The 27,193-nt window shown below is 39.0% G+C and overlaps 1 protein-coding gene across 1 annotated transcript in view; it reads right to left on the minus strand.

Moving 5' to 3' along the window:
* arid5b (AT-rich interaction domain 5B) overlaps window positions 1-27,193 on the minus strand; it is a 115,086-nt gene that overhangs the window by 68,238 nt on the left and 19,655 nt on the right. The window contains exon 4 of the mRNA XM_066665814.1: window positions 12,872-13,102. Within this exon, the coding sequence (XP_066521911.1) occupies window positions 12,872-13,102 (231 nt within the window). The remainder of the gene's footprint in view (window positions 1-12,871; window positions 13,103-27,193) is intronic.

A 27,193-nucleotide genomic window follows, 5' to 3' on the forward strand; every position in this document is an offset into this window, starting at 1 on the left:
CTCTCTCTCCCTCTCCCTCTGTGTGTGAGTACATTCAAGGGCTCTAAGCACTTTAATAAAGCACTCTGTTCCACTCACAGCTGTCAGAATGCAGAGGCTCACAGGGCCCTGTGCAACATTAGGACCAAATAATGGCAATTTGGTTTTAATTTGATGTGATGCACTGGAACCACACATTAGAAAAAGAAAAATCAGAAGGAGGGGGAAAAGAGCCCCTTTTTCTATCACTCCACCCCTCCTTTCTGTGCCACACAGTACTCAGGAAGGCAGTCTGGCTCCAGTTTATACACCATTCATAAATGCACTGCAACAAAGTCCAGAAAAAAAATAATAAAAATAAACATACTTTACAAATTTAAACCATTTCTTAAAGCCTTATGGAGAAGTGCCTCATCAACATGGAAGCCCAAACTGGCATAGAAGAGATGGCATGACCTCACTCTACATCTATGATGCCACTGTTTTCCATTACAAGCGGATTTTAGCTGTGCACTTTAATAAACAGTTTAGTTGCATGTCAGGTTTACACATTTTTCCTCTTACTCTAAATGTTGTCATGTGTTTTGTGTCCACAATTTGCGTCAGTTTTACTCTGGAGCCTGGGGCTGTCATGAATTCTTGATTAAAACTGCTTACTCCCTTTTATAATAAGTACGCTAAGTTATTACCTGCAATTTAGAATGGTACACATGGTATACACTAAAGTCATGCATAGAACATATAAAGTCATGTTTAGCAGCCTAAATAATGTCCACACGGAGCGCTATAAGCACTAAAGTGGCTTTGCTGTCTATAAATACATCTGATAAATACCTACATAAAATACCAAATAAAATTGTAAATATGTTTTAATCTATTAGTGAATGTGTTTTAATTAGGGCAATCAATAACAAAATAGATTCATCACATAATTTGCAATTAATTTACGTAAAATAAAAGAATCAATGTTCAAGATAAATGCAATGGAATTGTATGTACTTTAATCTAAAACTAACAATAGATTTAAAATATTTGTATATTTGGGAGGGACATATATGTGCTTTTTCATATGCATGATGTGTTTACATCACTAGATAAAACAGCTAGACTCTGTAGTGAATTATGGGAGGAAGTTGTGGCCAAACATGGCTAAATGACTAATTAGCATTAACTAAAATTAACACATTAAACTCTTAACTTTTGACAGCACTAGTTTTTACTGAGCTGGTTTACAGTAAGATTTATGTCTTGTAGCATTTAAAATAACTTCATGCAGGCATTATTTCTGTGTTTGTTGATAAACTGTGTTGAATTACACTGGGACCCAAATCAGTTAAACAGACCAGCTAGACTGTTATCTCTATGTTTTCATTTTTTTTTTCAGTTTCAGGGCCACTTACCCTGACTGAATGGCAGCATGAGAATACATTCATCTTCCTCAGAAATCTAAACTGGAACTAAACAAATGAATCTGTATTTGGGCAATTTGCCTTTGTGTGAACGTTGATTATCTCTTGATTCAGTCTTGCCAACAAATTGGCAGGCTCAGAAAACTGTAGCTGTCAGGGGAGAGTGGCGCTCACCTTGAAAATAATTGAAGCAACTCTCATTTTCCTGTGTTTATTTGAGTAAAAACCTTTTGTTTTTTGTGATAAATAAGCCTCAGGCTCTGAAAATGGTCAGGAATCCTGAGTGTTATAGCATCATGTTTAAATAGTATATATAAATATATATATGTGTGTGTGTGTGTGTGTTTTTTTAAATAATAAAAAAAATGATGCTCTGTTATGTTTACATAATGGCGTCATGTGATTACACGTAATATGGTGTACATTCATTACGTGAGTCATTTAGGCACGGTGACAGGTACGGTTTTTTTCTGCCTGCTCTGCTTTCAGAAATTTTCAGATTTGCTCTGCTTTCAAAAAATTCTTCTAAAAGACGAGTGACTTCAGTCGTGTGGAGGTGGTTTGGAAATAAAATATCAATATTATAAATATTTTTATACAATGTCAGAATCTTGGTAAGTTACAGTTGTTTAAAAATAAGCAAATGTTTACACATTTATTTGTTGTTTCTTCTGAATGTTTGAAATTGTTCGATTTGTACAAAAATAAAATATAACTGAATATAATTTAAATAAGACATTTAATATATTATTAAATTAATTTTGTTGTAATAGTGTGTTGAATTAATACAATTATTTTCACTGTTTTTTCATATCACCAAGGATATCGTTATCGCCAAAATACCCTGAAATATCGTGATATTATTTTATGGCCATATCGTCCACCCCTAATGCACACCAAGTAGCATCATGTAATTTCATACAGACTTGTTTTTGTACACTGTATGACGTACTGTATTCACTAATAACAGACACAAGTGCGTGCGTCATATGACTAAACCCCCTTCTTCTAACCTAAATTTGGCCTGTACTTGGCCTGTAGTTTATTTTAAAACATGACAGTATGTAATACAGTGTCAGTAGCCACACAAACAGGCCAAACCCAACAGTGAGATGAGATGAGATTGTGATTTTGACATATGCGAATATAAGCTTTCATTACTCATCCGCTACATTAGTATCGTAGCTAAAGCAGCAAATGACACACATCAAACACGCCTTGGCTGTTTTACTATATTTGGAGACTACAGTGGATTTATTTATTTATTAATATATTTTTTTGAATTCTTTTAAGAATCCCTTCCAATGAGAATGTAGGAAGTCCTGTAAATGTCCACCACGACACTGTGAACTCTATCAGATGGTCCTGCTGGCGCTGTGTAGGATGGGAAACCGCCAAACAATCTGGCATGCGAGAGAATTGCTAAGCCTGGCACTGTAAAACGTATTTGAACTGATGATACTGACCCCACAGTCACAGCAGAAAAACCACAAAGTACATGAACAGGACGCGGCACACACACACACACACACACACACACACACACACACACACACACATACACACACACACATACACATACACACACACACACACACACACACACACACACCTCCCTCAGCCACGGCTAGCTCTCAAGGTTCCACTCTGCGCATCGAGCTTGCAATCATGTGCATCTGGATGGTTTGTATGTTATTCATTACAAAATCCGAGGGAATATTGTACTTCAGCAGACAATTATGCAAATGCCACTCATGGGTAAAACGTTTTCAGATTTTAAGAGTTTTTTTTTGTTTAGTTTGTTTTTCTTTTTTAAACCAGGCAGGCAGAACGGACCGAGGTTGGAAAAAAACAAAAGTATAACTTTGGATCAGAATAAGAGTCAGTCTTTTGCTTTGGCCTTGAATTCTTAATATGACACATGGAAGAGGCATATGGGCTATTAAAAAATGCATGACCTTTAGTAATTCAATCCAGATTGGGAAAGGGGTGAAAAAAATAGTAAATAATAATAATAATAATAATAATAATAATAATAATAATAAAACAAAACCCTGAATCATCAAAGCTAATGAAGAAAACAGTGCTTGAATAGATGCATCAAACAAAGGTAGTGCTTAAAGATAGAAGCAGAGAACATGAAAAGCACGTACAGTCAGCTGAGGCAAAACCTGAAATGTAATGATGCTGCTCTTGTTTTTTCTCCCCCCCCCCCCTCTCCTATTTAATGCAAATGATCACTGTAAAAGCTTGTGTCGGGGCTAATTGTATGGTTTGCGCGAGGGAAAACAGTAATCATTTTACATTCTGTTTACTTAACTGCTCATACAATTCTTCTTGAGTGTATTAAGTGATTAGTGTGGATGGAGCCTGCCCCAGCTTGCCCGTGCTTTCAGTGTGCGCCGCTGAAATAGATCGGACTCCAACATCTGGATGGCATTAATAATCTGCATTAAAGCTAGCGTAGCCAAATACAGAGAGAGAGAGAGAGAGAGAGGGGTCTGTGATGGAATGTGGGAAATCTTCCTACTGTAGTAAGAACTGCTGGGATATAGGATACAAAGCATATTTTAAAGCAAACAAACCACCAGGATTTGATTTCCAATGAAAGCAACAAAGAATTTCATATCCTACATGGTCAAACAGAAAGAGCTGCTATAAATAGGCCCAGGGAAAGAGAGAGAGAGAGAGAGAGAGAGAGAGAGAGAGAGAGAGAGAGAGAGAGAGAGAGGAGTGCATCAAATTCTCTGGAAAGTCTTAATGCTGAATCAAATTTGAAAGCTTTTGTTTATTTAAGCGGCAAGCCTGAGGACCAGATCCGATTGCAAAAGGAACTGGGTAATAGGTAATTCTGCCTCGACATTATACCCCCCCACACACCCACCCACCCCCAAACCTCACCCCTCCTTTCCTTCCTCGATAAAACAGCACTGGGGACAGGGAAGGGAGGGTGGGGTTGCATGATGTTTCTCCATATACAACAAAGTCTCTTCCGTACCCGACCAGGATGATAAATCTTTTCCCTGCATCTCATTATTCAAATGTTCCGTGAGCCACATGTTCGCACAAGAAGCCAGTGCCCACTTCCTTCAAGGCCTCGCCAGAGCCTCTGCACTCCACACTCCTTTAAAGAGCGAAAAAACAAACAAGCCTGACAATGCCAGCAAAATATTAATACAGACACCTCCCTACCCTGCCCTCAGGTGCCTTGATGTTCCCCTAAAATAGGATCTCAATCTTGACAACAATCATTGACAGCATACACAAATATTCAAATGGAGACTGAACACATTCCCCGAAACCCAAATCTAGCTGAATGGCCAACTGGTTGTTGATGTTTCTTTGCACTAATCCCAAAAAGATAATGTATCTACAACTGGATGGTTGTAACTTCTAGGTTAGCATTGCACATGCCCAAATCCTCCATTCACAAAGGGTCAAAATAACCTCGAGTGGTGTTTTCTGGTATATAGAACACTAGCACTAGGTTCTATTTTTTAAGCACAGGTTTCCTACCCTCCTCTTAAAGTTACAGAGTTGGGGGCCAATTTGAAGAACTACAAGTATATCCAGAGAATGAGCTGTTTTGAAAGTGTGAAATTTTTAAGAAATGACGATTATAATGCCTACATTTGTCAGCAGCTATGGTCAGGATTACCTCATGACCACTGGGGGACTCCCAGTGGTTGTCTGCTCTGTTTTTCAGTACTGTAGTGAGAGACTTTTTGATGGACGTATAGGTTAGTACTATAACAGATACGAAACCCTGAATTCTGTCAAACTGAGGTTGACAGAGGCCCTGCTGCTTCCGAATATGACATGACAACATATTAAATGCTCGATCAAAGCCTCAACGCCTCTCTAAGCAAACAGACTTCTCAAATAGACTTGCTTATGGTTTCTGACACTAAAAGACAAATTGCTTATTGTAGGATGTACAAAGCTGCTGGCTAAATTGCAGGCTTCGAGATGGATGTTGCTACTGTATTTAGGTATGTGAATTTTTTTTTCCTGTCTCTCTCTTTTGTTTACATTTATGCAGAGAGGGCTGACTCCACTTGAGCTTAAGGGAAAGCTGTGAGAAGTAGATTCATGTGCCAGAATACAAAGATATGCCAAAGATGGCCATATGGATGCAGTTGCGTGCGTCTGCGAAATGACAGAACCTGCGCACACACCATGCAATGGATTTGTTTTGTGAGAAGAAAATAATAAATGACCTATTTTTTTTTATTTTTTATTGCAGCATATGTGGTAAACAATCCCCCTAAATGAGGCGGATGATAGAATCCGAGCACTGGTTTGGCACTCAGAACCCAGGATGGCACTGCTGGCCCTCAATTTGATTTAGTTAAGTGCAAATTATTAACACTCCTGAACAATGGCCACGACAGAAGAGGCCCCTCGATGATAAACAACAATGGGCTTCTTTGTGGAGGCCCCCCTCACTCTCTCCACTAAACAACAAGCTATCATTAATTCCTTTTCCTCATTGCTATGCAACCAATCACGGACGGTAATCGTACGCCCTGCATTCCTGTCACGGCCTTGGTATGGCTAGTCCATGTAGAGCTTCATTTTAAATAATAATAATAATAATAATAATTATAAAGATAATAGTAACAATAGCAATAATAAAACCATGCTAACCATAGAGCTTTTATTCACAGCCACACTCAGTACATTTCCGCATATCCTTAACCTGACAGCGCTAACCAGTCCCAGGGCCTGCGTACAAAGAGATAAGGCCTTAAGAGAACGTGGAGAGCGAGAGAACATCACATCGCTTGCCACAAAACATGTGTCCTAACAACAGGAACAACTAGTGAACATTAATGCCTCTCTCTCTCTCTCTCTCTCTCTCTGACAAGAAAAAGAAAAAAAACATTCAACCCATTTTTCCCCCTCTCTCTGTCTCCACTCCATAATGCAGTTATTATGCAGTAGGTCTGCACTTCACTCTGCAATCATTAAGCATATGCCCACATAATAATACTGACTTCCTAAAAATAAACCCCCTCAGAGACAGGAAATGAATCAGGAGGGGAACGAATAACAGTGTGGCCATTACAGAGCATCTACGTACAAACACTCTTCAATAATTCACCCCCCACCCCCCTCCATTAACCATGTCCCTCTAAACAGGCACTTCCTCTCTCTCTCTCTCTGTGCCTTTGTCAGAGTCTGTTCTTTCATTGAGGAAGATGTCATCTCTCTTTCTGGGGGATGGGGAGATTGAATTTGTGGGCGATCCAAACTGAGCGGAGGGTCCCCTTAGTGTCATAGAAAAGCATTATTCATGATAAACTACTATCATGATAAACTACTAGTGTACAAAGTTTTAAAGCAGAATGAATTCAGTATTCAAATATTCCCTTGCTCATTTTATGATCACTGTTGCGTAGTATTAAAAATGACATTGACATATTATTCCACTAAAAAATAACCTAAACATTTAGTATAAATATGCCATTTTCATGATAACGCTAACTCCGAAATCATGTCTTTAAATCATCTAAACCAAATCTCACACATATTTTTGGGTGCAATATTATCCCTAAGAACAGACCAAATGGATGCACATTCTTTTGCAGTGATTTTTTAAAAAATTTTATTTTATTTTTTTTTTTTATATAAAATGAAAATTCTCATTTTAAATACAACGTAACTTTTACTGTAAAATGACAAAAGAGCATAAGCGTGTTTGAGATTTGAATTACAGAAAAAATGTACATAATTTTTTAATTAATTTGTACACCTGATACATCTCTATACACTTTATTTTACTGTAAATTTCAAGTACGTGTTTCAACAAGTCAACAGCCTTGTTAAAACACGTAACTGGATTACGTTTTTTGGGTGTTGTCAAATAATAACAACAAAACACTGCCAAATGTATAGTGTTCACAATTGTAATTTGGGCTGCAAGAATGGTCAATATGATCTGATAATTACCACTACTAAAATATTAGAAAACACCACAGATATCTGAATAACTGATATGCTCTTGTGTGAGAAAAATCTTTTGTTTATCAAACCAAACATTACCATAAAAGAAACAATCAGCAATAGCGATTTTTGACCTTTCGACATCTCTTCAACATATGGGGCCTGTATTAGTAGTTAAGAAAAACAAAAGTGCGACAGTGAGAGAGGAATGTGACAGGGGTGATGGTTCAGGCCGCTATTAAGTGTCACATGACCTACAGGGGTCAGGGTTAGGTCCTGCTGAGGTCAGCAAATACTGGCCTGTGCTGTCTATTCACTGTGCTCAACTTTTGCACAACTGACAGCGTTGTGATTACATTTACATCTCTGCTTATTGTAGTTCTAGACTTTTGCTTAGGTTTTGGTATTAGACCGTCGGTAATGCGTCCAACTTCTGTCCACCTCTCTCAGGAGCCAATCAGAGAGAGAGAGAGAGAGAGAGAGAGAGAGAGAGAGAGAGAGAGAGAGAGAGATTGACATGTGGCCAAAAGAGCAGGCAGGCAAGGCAAACCCTGTGGATAACTCCATTAAAGCGCACCGCAGATGAAACTGGAATTGGCAAGGGATGTCCAGGATAGACTTACTAAAAATATGTGAGAGTGAGAACAAGAGTTAGCTACACCATTCTCTTTCACACTTTTCATCTGTAATGTATTGGAGCCTTCTCAAAACTATCAGCTACCTCGCTCAAACGCCAAAAATTTGGGATCCCTGCTATTTGCTTCAGAATCTTGTTGGCCGGGCTAAATGCTGAAAGTTTTAAACCAAGCAACCATTCACTGCGGGCATGAACAAATCTTAATGTTTACACACGCACACACCCACTCTCCGATTTTCTCATCTGTCTCTGAAGTGCATAGAGTGCTAAAAAAATCAAATCAACACTTCTGTGAGCGACTCAGTTCTCAGGAACCCTCCTTTACATAAACAATAACCTGTGCATAGTGCGCTGCATAAGTTAAATAAAATGATGGTTTGTTACAGGGCCCTTATAACATTACTCTGTTGTCGTCTGAGCTCTTTTTAAGACCTGGGCTGGAGGGACAAAAAAATATATATATATATTTTTTAACCAGAGAATGTAATTCTACTCCACAAGCTGTCAGAATTCAGAACAAACACAGCATATAACAGAATAACAACTGCGTCTGTGATTTTTTTCCAGTAATTAAAGAAATCCCAGGCTATTCTTAGTCGGCTCATGCATGCTTTATATACAACAGATAAACCATTAAGTACATTGTGAGCCATTTACGCAAATCTGCTCTTGCTGCAGGTTATTATATAAACAACCCTAGCCCCCTTTTCAGAGCAGAGAACAGCCAGTGCCTCAATATGCGGCCAGTTGGAAACGGCCTAATCAGGATTCCTGCGCTGACCCTTTGGCAAATGAACTGGATTGGAAGTCCTACAAGCAACAATAAAGTACAGTAAGCTTTCTGAGATGCAATACAGAGCGGTCGATAAAATATTCATGTCATTGTTAAGGGTCTAGGCATGTATAATTCATGCCGAATTTAAACATTTATACTTCAATGAAAGATTAGCATATGTGGGTTGCCAAGATTAGAGTCACCAAGCAATATTTATCATCTTATCTCTCAGATGATATTTCTAAAGTGGATCTCCGGCTGTTGGCACAATATGGACAAATAATAAATACTGCAACATAAAATATGCTCTGCAATGTGTTAAAAACATTGTTGAATGACTGATGAAAACCTGACCTGCATTATTTTCACCAACATGATTTACTTCTGCTGGGTCACATTCATCAAAACACCCACAGAAACAGTCTGTGATTGGCTAAGATGCTCAAGAAATATGACTGCTTGGAGGCTCATATGCATATGTCTGCACTGCAAAGGCCACTCTAGTGACGATGATTAACAAGGAATGTATTGAGGAGCTCTACTGTTTGGGAATACTGCTACAACTGGACTCTTTGTATCTCTATATTCTCAGATAAAATGAAGGAGAATTTTTAGCCTTTTTAAAATTCAAGTAATTGGACAAAGCAGTTTGAAAAATTCCAATTTTTACTAAACACTAAAACTATATGTATGTGCTCCAGATGTTTTTTGTTTTGGTTTTTTTAGTACCTTGTTTTTTTCTTTTTTTTTTTAGTACCTTGCTGCTAGAGGCAGGATGCAGGCTTCGAGGTGTGAGATAAACAGTGCAAAAAACATTTTGATGAGTTTCGATTATGCAAGGCTTGGGCAGCCCTGGTCAAATGACAAGTATTCTAATCTTCAGCAAAAATGTGTCAGCACATCCTGTATTGAGGATATGTTCTTTCAAAATATTGCACTCACAATTTAACATTTTATAAACAAATTCACGTTTGTTCACTTGTAAAATCAATAAAACTTGTAAATGCACATGTGTATTAAGTTTTACATTCCAATGTATGTTGGCTTCACATCACAATTCTGAGCACTAGTTAAATCAGTCCAGTAGAAAACAAAAAAATGAGGTACTAAACTATATTGTTAATAGCAAACAGGAGTGACAATGAGCCTTTTAGTGTGAAATATATACAAAATAAAAGTTCCCACTTTTTAAAACTACTCAATGATTTATTTTTAAAGCATTGACAGCAAGTGTATTATTACAAGGCTTTGTTTTCACTGCGTACGTTTTCCAATGTGATATTTTGCCTGTAAAATGGCCCTTATTTGTCAAAGCTAATGCTTGCTGAAAAGATACCGCATTCCTTTTGAACTTAGATGTCGTTTTATTTTTACCGAATCCCAAGTATGAAATTTGGAACTGGAACACCCCCACAAGTCAGATTTCCTACTCAGACTTCAGAATGCAAGACGGCTGCCCACATATCAAAGGTGTGTAAATGCCATAGTGTTATTCAGTTTATTAGCACTTCTATTTATCTATTTGTGTCACATTAAATCGGCAGTACACATATTATTGTGCAAAATGCTAAATATGGGGGTGTTTCCATGGTTTTAATTACATGTTATATATTGTTTAATGGCCTGTTATCAACTGGTATCGCTAACAATGCTACCTGGGAACAAACTAACAATGAAAACTTAGCGCATAGGGTTTTCTGAACATTTAACTGGAATACACTCAGTATCCGATGTCATTCCCAGCTCTGACATCTGACTTACAAGGTAAACGGAATGCAGCTTGTACCCAGTGTAGCTTGTCAGTCTGTATTACAGTAAAGTTTTAATTTTCTTGCACTGGAACTGGTTTCACCTCTTATCTAATATTAGTATTTTCACATTAATATTGTAGTTTGTGCCTTGCATTTAACAGGAAAGTCATTTCCAAACCAATATTCACTATTAAACTGCAGCCCATATTTATTAAACTTGGATGTTACTCTTTATTCCAACACTGTTATGTAACAGGCCAAAAAGTCACCTCTAAGAAGTGAAACCCCACAAGTTTGCTGTGTGTCCCTTCAATACAGTATGTAAAGGCTGGCTGAGCATCACTCTGAGTACTAATAGAAGCTCTTTCTAGTGCCCTACTGATAGTTTCACTTTCAAAATTAGGTCACATAGGCCACTGCTGACAAAAAATAATAATAATAATAAAAAAATTTTAAAAGCATGGGGAGTTCTGGGATGATCAAACCAACAGGAGCACAGATGGTGCCTCTTCTCCATCATCAAGATACTCCTTGAGAAGAAGCCTTAGGTCAGCAGTGTGGCTCTGACATACAATTCCACCTTGCTCTGACCCCAGGCTGTAAAAAAAAAATTACACATATCACTTCTGCTGAGAACCAGGTTCCAACCTGAGAATGCAAGTAAGGTTTATTCCCACAGCACATTTAAAACAAGTGACAATGCACTAAAATGTACACTATTAAGGTCCAAAAAGAGTAAAAAGTAGGATCCAAGTAAACAACACATAATGAGACAACACCTCATATTCTGTAATAACCAAACTATATTAAGTACTTTTTCAGCTTTGATTTAATGGACACTGAGAAAGTGGAACCAAGAAAGTGTTCCCCAATCTTGGTGCCTCCATTGAGAACAGCCTTGTGCATCCCCCTTTTGCCTTCGTTCTCTGGTTCTGGCCGAAAGTTAAAGACCCGGCCACATTCAAACCAAGCTTGTGTCTGTTTCAATTACCACTGGCTTGATCAAACCAGCTCCAAGTCATTTATCCCGGTTCCGGGCCAGTGCCAGAACCCATCACCCTGCCAAAGGCTCTCCTGCGAGAGTTTAGCGCCCGTCAGGTAATTAAGATAAAGCACAACCTTCACAGGGACGTTTGTTCGGTCAAGTCCTTTTGGGGGTTTCTTTCGTTTGCTTGTGAGTGTGGATTGCGCTCATTCTTTCATTCAACTGCCCATCGATAAGTCCACTTACTCACCCTCCTGACTATCCAGTAGCCTTCTCATTCATCCACTCACTCATTCAAACCTCATTCTTCCAGAGAAGAACACACACACATGCTGCTGTCCACTAGCATCTGCATCACTCTACAAGTGACCTACTCATGCTTCATTGTTGCCATGTTGGATGATGTTTACAGAATGCTGGCATTAAAAAACATTTATGAGAAACTGTGAGGTACAGCAAGCATATTAAGTGCCATAATCGCACATAAGCACCACATCGCCGTTAGTTCAGCTAATCATAGTTATTTAGGCTGTCCACCTTTTTTAGCTTTCACAGTCCTGTGTTTAGGTTTCAATAAACAGAAATATAAATTGTGAATGTGTGGGTGTGATTATGACTTAGGGTGAGACAAACAAAATAAAAGAAAGCATAAAACGCATGTGATGTGACAGAGAGTAAAACAAGAGTGAATAAGTTCTGGCAGGTGCTATAGAACTTAGCACTGAGTAATATTTCTTTAAGTGTGTAATCAGTTAGCTACTAAGGCAGCTTTGAAGCTGTTATCAAATATAAACACTGGAAAATGTCCGGAGTTGCCCTTTTACAAATGTAGTGTGTTGGATGTGTTCTCAGAGCTGGAAATGTTCCGCATGGTTCAGGCATGGGACGGCGCCTTTGTAGCGCATGTGGGAGGCACTGCATAAGTATACTGTGATACTCCGGAATATTACCGGCTCTATTCACACACACACAAGAAAAAACAAACTTTGAATGACCTTAATTTCATTTTTTTTGTGTTGCATGAAATTAAATCATGTACATCCATATAATTTGATACAATTTGAGTACAGTAGTCATTCTCAGATTTTATATCTGGATGTATATTATTTATTTAATGCAACCCTTTGATCATCATTAGATTGTAATTAATTAAATTTTTAACTGAAATTTAACACACTATTATAGCAGTTTGTGTGTCTTGTGATAATTACTGTTCTTTAAAAGCCACTGACATGACAAGCCCATTTCCGATGTTTTACTGTCGGTAGCTTGTTATGTGATGCTGTCCAATATTGCAAAGTATGTGTGTGAATGCAGAGCATGGAAAATATTTATTGCAAACTGAAGGAAATACAAACAGTAAAATATTACAATAACCATGCTTACCAAATTCGTCGCAAATGTTCTCGTTCTCCAGTAGCGTCGGGTGCTCAAAAGTGTCTCTACAGTAGAGGATCTGTGTGTTACTGGTGAGCGAGGCGATGCCCCCCAGTGCCAGGACCACCTGGTCCGTCAGGAGGGATGCGGGCCGCTCTCTGAGACGAGCGATGATGGAGCGGTATCGACAGTACTGTGGATAACTTAGCACCAGAATCCTCTTCTCCTCTGCATCCTCACCTGCAAGAACACAGAAATAACAGAGATAACATTATCACACATTTTAACACAGTTTAACACCAAAAGCGCTTCAAACCATGTGATACTATATGATACTATATTCAAAAGTACATGTGAGATTTGTTTTAGACAATTTAAAGATGGCGATTTTGATGTTAGCCTTCGTGAACATCGTGTAATATATATATTTTTTTACAATGGTCATTTTTAATAATACGCAACAGTTACCATAAAAATGACAAAAGAACAGGATAATGTGTACATTTCTAATTATAATTACACGTTACACAAAAACATAAAATAATTCAAACGTATTTGTACACCTAAAACTTTAAATAGATTATAATTATAACATTCAATAACACTGTTTCCTACAGGCAGGCTCCTCTATTTGTAGTTTCTGAACACACGGTTGATTCACTAAGTGAAAAAGAACCCTTCTCAGAATATAACTTCAACACATTTGAATGCACAATCATGCACAATGCAAATTTTATCTGCTGAATTCAACACATTGGGTGTTATGTGTAACCTGTTCAACAGTTATGGCACATCTTTTATTTTGTCTAATGCTTTTGCATGCACATTAGCTTCAGAATAATATACTTTTGAAAAATTGAAAAAACAAATAATTGTATATTGTATTATCCGTTTTCCCCAATATGTTACACACATAGGTGCCAATAAAGAAAATGTGCACTGAAGCAAATGTCATACGTTCCCTGTAAAACATCACCAATACATGTCATTTACGTCATGGATGTAAAGTGCTGAGCCAACTTGCACAGTTCATCTCCAACAGACCAAACTGGGCTTATAACCCAAACAGGGTCCTTCTCCTGAAGCTGGTGCAGCTTTCGCATAAAGCAGTAGTTTTGCTTATCTATCAAGACAGAGAGATGAACCCGGTTGAAATATAGATGTGTGAAAAGTAATGTTTCACTATGGCTCAAACTGCTGTTTTAACATGACAGCCCTCTGTTAGGATTGGCAATATAAAAGCCTCTGGGCAAGGAGCCATGTCATTCAGGCCTATATGAAGAATGAAAAGCAAGAGTGTTTTTGTGTACTTCCTTCTGCTTTCATCGTGACATCCCTGCAGTGGTGAGATGTTAAAAAGAAAAGAAAAAAAAAGGTAATAAAAAAAAAGAAGATAGCACCCCTGATAGCATCCAAGCCTAGAATATAGGCGCTCGTAATGTACCATGCAAGATGCAGAAACTGCTCTGGCTGGTGGATCTCCACATACTGGAGTGCTCCAGTGTTATTCAGACACACTGGACAGTTTAGAACATGCTGCTGGGGAGCCGTAAAACATGATCTACTTGACACAGTCGAAGTGAGTCTGCATCTGTTGCTGGAGTCAAAAGCCTGAGAAACAGCCCTGTGACAGAAAACGGCCTGGGCGCATGATGTTAATGAGATGGATTGGTTATGAGATAACGAGCGCCTAAAAAACACTTGATCCTAGGCAGTAGGGCTACATAATAAATCTTTTATCTCAATATTGGCTTTAGCAATAATGATATGGCAGAAGCATTATGCATATAAGCCCTCTAACCACTTAAAATGAACACCTTTGACCTGCTGCAGTTCTACAGGTGCTTTGATAAGCAAAGAAACTCCTGTAATTTAACAGTAGGATTTTTACTGTGGTTAAGCTAATGCAGTCTTATATTTAAAAATCAGTCATATTATTGACTGCTATTCTTAAAGCAACACTAGGTAATATTTTGACCTTAAAACTACAACTTAAAAATCATTGGGATGCTTCAACGACCTGTAATAGGGAGAATAACGCCTCTGCTCTTACTACTCTGGGGTCAGCACTGCAGAAACTGTACAATGTACCTTTGGGAGACAGGCAGGATATAACCCCCCACCCTAGTGCTGGGCGATATTACTTCAAATCAATATCACGATTAAGTGAACATTGTACCTCGATTATGATTAAAGTATGATTATTTTGGCTTTGTTTTTTCCCTCGTAGCTCACTAACAAGGCTTGTACTGTAAATATGCTCAGGTATTAAAGCGGGGACATTTATTTTCTAATGTTCTGGCGCTTAAAGTGTTGAAACAGACTGATGAGATTAATTTTGGTTGCTGAGTTTTTTCCAGTGTTTACATTTGTCTTCGCTAAATTCAAAACACCTCCAAGTTGCTTGAGTTGCTCGGTTGGCCTCCCTGTTTAGGTTCTCCTTCATGTTGCTTCCATGTGGCAGATTGGATGTGGTAGCATCACATGACTACCTGAGGGATAGTGTGGTTTTAAAGCAACAGTACATGAACACGCAGTGGGGGACATATTAAGAGTATTAACAACAAAGAGAATATGAGACTATGTTGATTAGAATTTTTGTCAATTTCCATTCCTTTTCAATCAATTGCCCAGCGCTACTTTGTCCTTGATTTCAGGACACAGCTGAAAAAGTTAATTAAAACTGCAACTGTAGGGGGAGCCCAGGAGTAAAAATACCAAATCTTACCTACTGTTGCTTTAATATAATTCATTATAAATATGTGGGGCCCTGATGTCCTCCCACAATCCAAAAACACCCGTTGGTAGGTGGATTGGTGACTCAAAAGTGTCTGTAGGTGTGAGTGTGTGAGTGAATGTGAGCGTGAACGTGTTGCCCTGTGAAGGACTGGCGCCCCCTCCAGGGTGTGATCCCGCCTTGCACCCAATGATTCCAGGTAGGCTTTGGACCCACCGCGACCCTGAACTGGATAAGGGTTACAGATAATGAATGAATGAATGAATGAATATATAATTACAGTTATATAACAGGGTCTCTCCTACATAGCTGGTATGGCTTCAGAGTAGTAGACATAAGATTCATCCTTCCACTGTGAGAAGACCACTCCTGGCCAAACCGCTATATTAGTATGTTTTAGTCCATATTTTGCAGCAGTACCAGGCAGTTTGGAGATCAGATGTTGGAATGTTTCAAGAGTGTTTTTTTACGGTTGATCAAATTATTCCGCTTAATGTTTGGAGAGAGGGAGAGAAGGAGAATACCAAAGCAATGGGAAGCAGTCTGGAGGAAGTGTGCTGACTTCAGATGAACTTGAGTGCCCTTGCTCCTCTGTGGCAGTTGGAAGGGAAAGAAATAGGCAAAACATAAAGCTGTGATTTATCTTCTTACCCTTTTATAGGACTTTTACTGCATGCGTTAGAGTCACTTAGAATAAATGCTAGGCACATACTTTCTTTCTTTTGCTTTGTATCTTATTACACTGAATGGACACATAAGAACATCTTTGAGAAGCTATGAAGCTATCCGTCCTTGCTATTGATTGAGTGGTAAGGGATTGTTGCGCATTTACCCAGATAGAATTCTGCAATTAAAGTGACTTCATACTGTCGTATTGTATAAACAACTACAAAACAAGAGCTTTTTTGTCTCTTCACAACAAGCTCCTGTATTGCCTAATACATTAAAGCAACAGTGAGTAGAATTTTTACATTAACATTCCGGGTTCAAAATCATTGTGATGTTTCACTGAGCTGTAATATGTAGAATAGAGCTTCTGTGGTAGCTATTCTGGGCTCAGCACTGCAGAAACTGCACTATGCAACTTTTGAAGAAGGGTAGGAAACTACCCCCACGCCCTCCCTCCTCCACAAAAAAAAAAACCAAAAAAAAAAAAAACACACACTTGATTTCAGGACAGTGCTGTAAATGTGAATTACACTCTGCAACTGCAGGGGGAGCTCAGAAGCAAAAATTCCAAATCTTATGTAGTGTTGCTTTAATGAAGAAATTAATACATTTAATTCATTTTGACAGAAGTATCTCTTTCTCTCTCTCCACCTCCTCTTCTCCTTCCTACTCTCCTTTTTACTTGCAATTAGCACAGCTGACTACGGTCTCAAAACGTCCAGCTTTTTATGGGCCACCCTGGCCGGTGTTAATCGCCCAGGGATCCTGCGAACATTTTCCTGATTAGATTTCGCTCTCGGCCAGAGTTGGGATCGGAGAAAGAGAAGAAGGAGCAGCAGCAAAAGGAGCTCCCATGCCACACAGTCATTTGGCTCATAAAATCTAACCTTTCCCGAAGAAAGGCATTCTTATCTCTTTGCTATTTAATTGGTGAGGGCTGCACTATCATTAGAGAGCACTGGAAATCGCATTATGCAATTTTCCTTTAATACCCCTGACAAGAGGGCCTTGTCGAGAGGTGGAGATGGTGGGGGTGGGGGTGGGGGCAGGTAGGCATGTATTGGTAACAAAAAAAAAAAAAACAACAAAAAACAATCCGTTGAATCTGCAGGACTAAGCCTCACAAGTCTTATCAGATCCTTGGTAAGGGACGCTGTCTCTTTAACTGTGGCAATGTTCTCCTCGTTTACAGCTCAAGTGCTCCACAAAATGTCAAACGGCCCTCGGTGGGAATATATTTACATAACACCTCTCCATGCTGAGCCCCTACAAAAGAGGGCCAATTAAAGATAAAAACGTGGACATATGTGGGTTAAACAATGTACATGAAACTTTATCATTCATGTTATTTCAACTTATATAATTTTTATCAGACATCTCAAATAATAATAAAATAAAATTAAATTAAATTAAATACAATTAAATGAATACAAATAAAAAGTGGAATGAGTGGAATTGTTTTTCCCCCCTGACTTCATTATTCACCCCATGCAACAAAAATGTCATGTTACAGACAAGAAAAGACAGAAAACATACCAATTACAAGCCCAAGCATTTTCTGAGTGAAAAAATTTTTTTAGATATATATTACTCTATAATTACGACATGTGGTGCATGAAAGACAGCATGACCCAGATAAACATCTGATAATGTCTGTGTACAGCTTTTTTTTTGCTCCGGTGCCTGCCTGAGCTTGTTATGGAAGTTTACAGAGAGCCATGTCTCAAAGTCACCTGTCAGAGTCGTTAATGTTCTCAATGCGTCTGCTCTAGCCCCCCCACCCCACATTTTTTTCCATTCCAAATTACAAATATCGGGCTAGAACTGGCTGCCAGCCACATCAAAAGCCCCTTTGATTTTCTCTGAGGGTAACCTGAGTGTTCGCAAAGATATTGTTCTGTATCAGCACCACCCCCCCCACCCCCCACCCAAACAAGACGCCCGGGTGCAGTGACTAAGCTTGAAGAAAAACAACTTCTAGCGGCCGCTAATGTACATGCAGAGGCTTCAAAGCTGCTCTAAATGGCCTGTTGGATTCCCAGCAAGTCAAACAGAGGTGCTGAGATGCATTCCAGTAGAGCCCCACCCTCAGAGCCCACTGCATTCTCACTGTCGAATGAATCAGGCTTGACAAACGAGCTTTAATAGTTACCTGTCTCTTTGAAATGTGCGGGTCAAAATATCAATTCGAGCACAGGGCTGCTGTAGAGACAGAGAGAGAGAGAGAGAGAGCGAGAGAGAGAGAGAGTGAAAGCGAGAGAGACATTAAGGATAGTATTTCTGGCAGAACTGCTTATTATATGTCCTGGTTACAGCAGCCTATTAAAACAGATGAGCGTCGATGCTAAGGTTATTGGCATGTGTTATTATTGATACTAACGTGCCGCAAGCCGCGGAGGGGGGTGAAATATGTGTGTCATTGCCACGGCAACTGTTCTAATGGAAGACTTCTCATCAATAACAGCTAACACAATTACACTTCGGTCATAAAGCCATGAATCAATGCGCTGGATGTGTTTAACGTGTGTTTGTGCACTGTAACTCGGGGCTGTCTCGGTGGCTGTGTGTTATTAGTGAGCTACAGTGCTGGGAGACTGGGTAGACAAAATAAAAATGTTGTTAGCGCAATGCTAAAAACACAAGATCCCATGGTTTTATCATGGTGCCATATATCCTGTTGTAATTATTAGCACACATGGCCTCTACAGAGACAAATCACAATGGAATATTCATTTCACTAAATAAATAAATAAATAAATGGCTCGAGCCACCGCACCCTGCTTGGGTCATTAACAGGATAGTGCTGCTGTAATAGTTCTTGGCTTGAGTGCCAAAATGTGTGATATCACAAGCTATTCACAACAGTGTTAATCTGTGAGTCTAGGCCAGCCACGGTTTGGATTGGAAAGTAGGCCAAAAATATTTATCTTTAAGCAAATACAGTAGTGCCATCGAGTCATTGATAACCAAACTGGAAACTCTAGCAATGGCAATGGCAGTTGTAATCAAGAGAGAAGACATTTGTTTCTTGCAAATGCCTAAATGCATGGGACACCACAGGCTATTGTCTACAGTGCTAATCTATGAGAGAGTGTGAGACTAGCCTAGAAAATTTTAAGTAGGCCAAATATATTTATTTTTGAACAAATATAGTAGTGCAGCACTATGTGCAGCACAGGGGTTGAAGTTTTACCCTTTGCAGGCTATTCTAGAGCTCTGCTCCTGCTGGTGAATTGTCCTCTGTCTGTAACCTCCATACCAAGCTAGGACACAGCAACCAGCAGGGCATCAGTCTATCAGGCTGTTTGTGTTTATTTCCCAGGAATGGAGGTCCATCATCAAATGGATGCCTCAGAATCTGCGGATAACTTAATCTGGCCTGAACTGGGTTTTTCATATTGAAAATATGGCTGTGGATTTATTTATTATTATTTTTTAATGAACAAATTAATTACACAATTTTTTAAAAACTAAACTTCAAATGGTATTACTTTTGGGTGGGAGATAAATGTGTAGTGTGATGTTCAGGACAAATCTGCTTGAGCAAACCGTTCCTTTTACTTTATTATAATATCTATGCTGATTTTTAAATTCAAATCTCTTCATTTGCTCAGTAAATGTTCCAGGGAGAGCTTTAGCATCAGGCACAGTAAGCTTTAATAGAGAAAATTAAGACTCATTTTGCAGAAATAAATGGAGGGATTAAGTGAGGTAGGAAACCAAGCAGGAGCTCTGTGTGTGTGTGGGGTAAGAGTGAGAATTATTTATGAAATTTGATACATATTTCAGCATAAATAAAATGGAATCTACCTTCTGAATTCATCAGTAGCAACACTGTTTACATCGATACTTAAGTCTGCTAATATCTCAGTAGACTAATAGTGAATTATAGGAGGACGTTGTGGCCAAATTTGGCGGTAAAAAAAATGAACACTTTAAAGTCCTGTGTTCATTGGCGTGTGTTAATGCATTAACATTGACAGCACTAATTTAATCGTCTCTGATTCGCGCTCCACTTTTATAGCCTTCGGAAGTACGCAGCTATGTTACAAGGGCCATGGCTCTGTTCAAATCTTCCCCCTCCATTATTTCCAACAGGCCTTTCCTTTCTTTCAATGCTAGAAGACCCCTAAAAGCATATCATATTTTCACTGAGCCCAAAGGAAATGTTCAATTGAAAGCAGGTGCTTGGGGGAAAAAAAAAATACACAGCTCAAATCTGTTCCTGATCTCAATTACGGAGAAATGCTCTAACTCGCTTGTTAAATTTGCCTGATTGCGTTTTGCGCGCCAAGAGCAACAGCGGAAGATCTAAGCCTAACAGATCGCTCAGGTCACTCCAATCCCACTGCCCTGCGCACCTCTATAATGTCGCTCTTTATTCGACTCCGTCTTTGTCCTGACTCCAGGCCCAAATTGCCCCGAGTCAAGTAGTTCCGCACAATCCCCCCGATGTCCATGAGAAACACTTTCCTCCAGATTTATGTTACCTGCTGATATTTTATTGGACTAGACTTACAGCTCGTACGAGTCCACCACTTTCTGCACGGCTCTCCATGAATAAGCCAAGGCTACAGCCTTCTCAGCTTCACTTCTAAAAGCCTGTGTCATTGATAACCAAATTGGAAACTCTTGGAAAAAGAACGGTGCTGTAATCGAGACAGAACTGAAGACATTTGGTTGTTTCAAATGATTCCTAAGCTTGAAGAAAGGAGTGTTTTAAAAAAAAAAAAAACCTTCTATGATTCCAGTGACGTGCCTGTCTAAACAATGAGCATCCTGATGTAAAATGAGGTCACAGGCATAAAGTACTGTTATTGTAAAGGAAATTGTTGCTGTCAACAAAAGAGCAGTTCACATAAGAGCAGCAACACTGAAACAATGTAACTGCACCATGCCAGCAGCATGACTCTTAAACCTGTTACAGAAAACCATAAACCTGAACATTATTTTGAGCATAATGCATTCCAGCTGTAAATACCACAGTCAGCCAGTCCCAGCAAGAGAAAAGACGGATTAGCTTCCTCAGAGCTCAGGAGTGAAGTTTTGCTTACTCAAATGTTTCAAGGGAACTAATTGCCTTGGGTCATCCTATTGTTCAAGAGACGCGAGTTAAGTAACCGTAGCTCTAATAACCCAAGGCAGTTTTATTTTATACAAGCAAGCACACAGCCTAGTGTTTTACTGTGAAGCCAGCAATCTCTTTGAACTCAGCCAGCAGGGATACATCAGCACTGACCTCTACAGAGCACTGCTACTGCTTTTGAGTTACAGTGACAAAGCTGGAATGCAACGGGAAGTTTCAGTTCTAGTGATAGAGCTGGAACTGGGCTGGAATTCCAAGTTACAGTGAAACAGCCAACAATGGAACGGAACTGTGTGTTAGAATGAAAAAGGCCACAAATGTGGTGGAATTCCGAGTTGCAGTTTAAGAAAATCACACATGTAGCAGAATTCCAAGCTGCATTTAAAATTGTACATAATTATTTATGTAGTTATAATTTCTGAGTTGCAGTGGAAAAAGTCGTGAAAGTAGTGGAATTCTGAGTTACAGTTAAAAAGCCACAGGTTGAGCAGAATTCCAAGCTACAGTGAAAAAGCCACAATCATAGCGGAATTGTGAATCACAGTGCTAAAGCTAGGAATGAAGTGGAATTCTCAGTTACAGGGATAAAGCCATGAATGGAGCAGAATTCTGAGGTGATAAAGCCATGAATGAACGGGAATGGAATGTTGAGTAACAACCCTGGACTTCACTGGAATTCTAACCTCCAATTAGAAGCAAAGCAACAATATGTGACTGGGATTTGAAATTTCGTTCCTTTCATTTTGATAAATCTGGAATGTGTTTACACTGGAAATCGGTAACTGACCAGTAATTCCAAATCTGTTGTTAAATTGGAATTACAGTGAAAAGCTGGAAATCCTGTTATGAAAGTCCACATTCAAGGTAAAGTACAAAATATTCCATGTCCCCAAACGGGCTGAAGGCCGAGCCCACTGTTTTTTTTAGAAAATGCATCTTTCATGAAACACAATAAGCACATTTACACCGGCGCACAACAGATTGGCAGCACTGGAGCTACACAGATATGAATGCGTGTCCTGGGAATTGTATGTATTTTTGATTGCGTTTGAACAAGCTCTCCGGAAAACAGCTATGAATTGTTTAAAACTTGCTAATGTGAAACATCGTTTCATAGTCGCTCTGTTCAAAAGCACTTTGAAATCTGAGGAGCCCACGGGACGCGCGTCCTTAAAGCAGATTCTGTTTTTCATTCACAGGTTCCACGTCTCTGTGACTTCAAGTTGGGAACTGAGAATCTTATTTTAGCTTGTTAAATATATTTTAACAAACAGCAGATTTACCAAAGGTGACCTAATTGCAATAACGCTGGAGCGCACTGGTTAGATATTGGTTATTAAATTACAGATTAAAAACCTGTACATGTGGCCCAATATTGGACTGATCTGAGACTCCAAAAGTGATGCAGTTAAATGTATTTCCATTCCATCTCACAAGGCAAGCACAAATATTTGTTGTTTGGTGGTGCTTCTAATAAGCAATTTAAATATGTATTAACTCGGGACGCAGGTGTCAAACAAAAAGCAACAAAAACAAGGGCTCTGGTAAAATGGAAAGCACTCCGTGTTTGCTGGCAAGCCCCGCTCTGCAGCGATGACAGCTCTCTCTATTTTAGCACACGAGTGGGAGAAAATGATTACAGTTTACACTGAGCTGAGAGAATGGCAGGGAAGAATGGCATTACTCGATGAAGCTAATTAAAAAGTATTTAGAACGTGACACAAAGGAGTGGATTTAGATGGCGGCAGTGGATAAGAAGATGGTACGCTATCAATGCACCATTGTGTCGATTTCTCCATCCACACTCCCTGCTAAACAAGGCCTTTTCAATTACTGCCCTAAGATGAAATGGCTTGTAATTGCAGGGGCCGTCGAAAAAAGGGAAAAAAAAAAATAAAAAAAATCATGCATGCTAAAATACTTCAAATCTCACAGAAAGACTTACTGCCGCTTCCTATTTTTGAGAAAATAAACAAGAGAGACAGGCCGTGCCTGATTTCTATTTCTAATTTATCACTCGCTGAGTCTGATCAAAGTTGATAAAGCTATGCCGTCCCCTTTTTTGTGTGCTGAAGCTGCTAAACAGGAGAAGGATGAAGGGGAGCCATGTTTGAAGTGTGCACTGACCTCAGTCTGCCGAACGCCCGCTACCATATGTTTAGTATGATGCTGCTCTGAGTTTATTTAGAGAATTTTATTCAGCGATTTCAAGGCATGACATCACTATAACGATTAGCTGAGAATAGGTCTTGAGGTGGTGATGTTCCCTCAGTCGTCATTATTTTGAGTGCATGGTAAGAAAAACATATACATTTATAACATTTATTTGGAAGGCACACGTCTCCAAATCATTTTACAGAGGCTAATTAGGGCTGGGCAATAATTTAGTATCAATATATATCGCAATATAACATGTTTCAATAGCAATCAAATTTTTATACACATTTATTTATTTACAGCATCTGTCATGGACTGACTTTCATTATGGGGTACTGCTGCCAGTTTACTGCACTCTGTTTTAAAGTTAGTTTAAAAATAATATTAAAATTAATGTCGACAAAGCCAAGAGGTATATGTTCAACAGTAATTTCATGTTTCTTGTTGTTTTTGGCAGTTTTTCTGTGGCTTTTATATCGTTCACTTCGATACCGTAAATATATCGCATGACCGAAATTAAGAAACACATTGTGATATAAATTTTGGCTGTATTGTCCATCCCTGAAGCTAATGCAGCTTTACCAGTCTTGCCCAAGAATTCCATCCTGAATCACATGCTGTTATTTATTATTCTCATGCAAATTATTACATATATTATTTGAACGATAATATTTTGCATTCACACTTCACCAGATCAGCATCTCATGCTGTAAGATATTAAAGCAAATCTAGTATTTACATAGTATCTTTACTTAAAATCATGTTTCACTGTCCTGTAATAGGGAAAACTAACACTGTGGTGTGGCTCAGCCCTGCAGAAACTGCACTATGTACATTTTGCAGTAGGGTAGGAAACACTCTGACCTAGTGTTCCTTAAAATGAATGCCTCACTTTAGCTTCCTCAGTAGCCAATCCATAATCCTCAGTCCAGCGAGCTCATATCTTTGGAATACTGATAAAAAAATGGCCTGATACTATTGCCCAACTGATATTTTGGTCATACCTTAATAAAAGTGTCATGTATTTCCCAAACATATCAAGATATCAGATGAAATGTCAGTTTATGTGCATTATAAAAGTTATTAAACCCAGGCTGCCTCAATAATGCTGCTCTAAGCTCTCAGCATTTATAATCCCTGGATTATTATTTACACTTTTGGCCTGTATATTTTAAATCTGCCCTCCAGACTATGCAATCAGGCTGATTTCTTGCTGAATGTCTAAATAATCATGTGGTGCATTATATCCAAAGAAAGGGAACTTGTTGACATTTAACAAGCCAACCGAAGAAGCAAAGACCTCATTAGCATGTTTTGATTGAACTGTTCTGTTTTGTTCTGTTCGCTCCTCTTAAACATACAAAAATTAGACAAGCTTGCACAAAAATGCAGGCAGGAATCAAGCCCAGACCACAATTCTAAAAAGAAAAAAGACTACTCATTTAGTTTTTTTGTGCTTGGAACTGTTCTTTCAGAACAGACTGAAGTGTCTACCACAACTGAACTTATCTGTATTGTTGTACGAAAAGCTGATGAACCCATATGATCCCAACATGATCCATCATCCAGCACCAGTCAATAATGATATGGACCCTACCGCCCACCAATGGCTAACATGTATTTACCCACATGGAGGAATGCTAATAAGGACAACACAAATCACACAGAGCTGGTATTCGCTGGGTCACTGGCCCCCATGCTCACACAGGGTCAGAGGTGAAGCAGACAAGCGACGGGTGCCGGCCGCTGATTGGCTACAAACTGCAGAGCCAGGTCCTGCAGCCATGTTCAGCCGGGGCAGCCGGGGAGAGAGAGTGGGGTGAGAGTGCAGAGAGCATGGCTGACTAGATAAATGTGGTCCAGGCATAAGAGGTGGGCACGCTGGGATATTTGTCACCACTTTGAACGCACACTGTTTGCTCCTTGTGCCTTTCCCCTGCCAGGACCTGCAAATCAACCTGACGCCTGTCACTGGGAGGAAGAGGGGGGGTGGAGGGTGTAGGGGAAGAACCCCCAAGCACAATACCACATGCTCTAAAAAGAAAAACGGGCACACACACACACACAAACAAATATACTGCCTAACCTCACGGAACAGTAATCACACGACAGGCCAAGAAGCAAACAGTGATTTAAAATATTCAAGTAAACAGTAAAAAAAAAAACCTTATTTATATATTATTTCCACATTTCTCCCCACACACCTCATACACAGTCAGTCTGACATTTAGTACTCCTTTGTTGAATTCATTCTCAAGTTAATGCCCACCAAAAACCTTCATATAACCCTCCCCGATGCTTCTCAACCCACCCCAACCGCATCCATGTCTTCATTAATGTGGGACTTGCTGATGTATGAACTCCAAAATTGAAATAAACCCGCTGTGTAAAATAAACGGGGTAACTCGACATTTTTAACAGCAGCACACCACAGACTACATCTACATTTCCACTGTTTCTACGAATGGTTAAAAGCTGAGCTCTAGTGTTTGTCTACGACGTTAGAAACCTTGGCTGAGAGTAATAAAATTGCATTTTTGTTGTCAAATTACTCCTTTCTTTTTCATCAAACAGTATAAACTATTAGGCTTTTCCACACGATTTGTAGTGGAATGTACACACATCTTCACACTCTCACATTTACAATATTTGAATGTTGATCAAGTTAACTGAGCCTACAGAAGCATATCTTTTAAACTATTGTTTATAGAAGTTATAGTTATTGAAGTAATAAATTACACCTCTAGAACCTTTAATAATACATGACTAAAATTAGGCTGATTTTTTACAATTTTGACTAAAGTGTTTTTAGTTCCCATCAGCTAAAACTAGACTAATGTTAACAATAAATAAAACAGACTTAAACTAATGCACAAATATAAATAAAGTACACTAATACATAAATATTCCACAATAATCAGATGTTGCCTTATAGCTAATATAAGTGAACTGAAACACTGACTGCCTTTAGGAGTCCACTGCTGGACAGGAGATTCATTTGCCCCAGATATACAGCTCGTGCAAATTCCAGGACGTTTAATATTTAAGGAAGGACTTCTTGAGTTTCGCAATTCCCACCCCCTCTGCTTCCCTTACATGCAATGATTGGCTGGTGATAATAACAGATTAGTCATCCTGACCGAATGGGGCTTGGCACCACACACCATAAGAAGCTGCATTGTATTTCTCTGACAAACAGACTCGGCCCCCTCGGGTTCAAATGTATAATTCCACACAATAGCCTGCCTGGAGTTGGTGGGTTACTAGATCTGGGCACGCTTTTTAGAGTATATTAATATATATTCAAAACAAGACACAAGTCATAGTTTGATGTTGTGGTAAAATGTGTAATCCATATATAAAATAAATGGCCAATTGTTTTTAGAATATATATAAAGTGTATGGGCTATGATTTTTTATTCATATCGCCTAGCCCTAACTGTAACTGGACACTATAATATTAACAGGGCACTGAATTTCCTGTTTAAAAATGCAGCTGTAAAAAAGAGGGGGAAAAATAAAGGAACAAATGTAATAAAACAGTCAGATAAATGATTTTCCATGTTACTAACCCTCAAGGATCCCCACCCCTCCCTTCCACTGAGTTTTCTGGCTGTTTCAGGGGGCCTATTTTCATGTTATAGGAGGGGGGGATGAGGGGGGAGTCACTTCAATAACTCGA

The sequence above is a fragment of the Hoplias malabaricus genome, chromosome 3 (genome assembly GCF_029633855.1).
Source record: "Hoplias malabaricus isolate fHopMal1 chromosome 3, fHopMal1.hap1, whole genome shotgun sequence".
NCBI classification, from domain to species: Eukaryota; Metazoa; Chordata; class Actinopteri; order Characiformes; family Erythrinidae; genus Hoplias; species Hoplias malabaricus.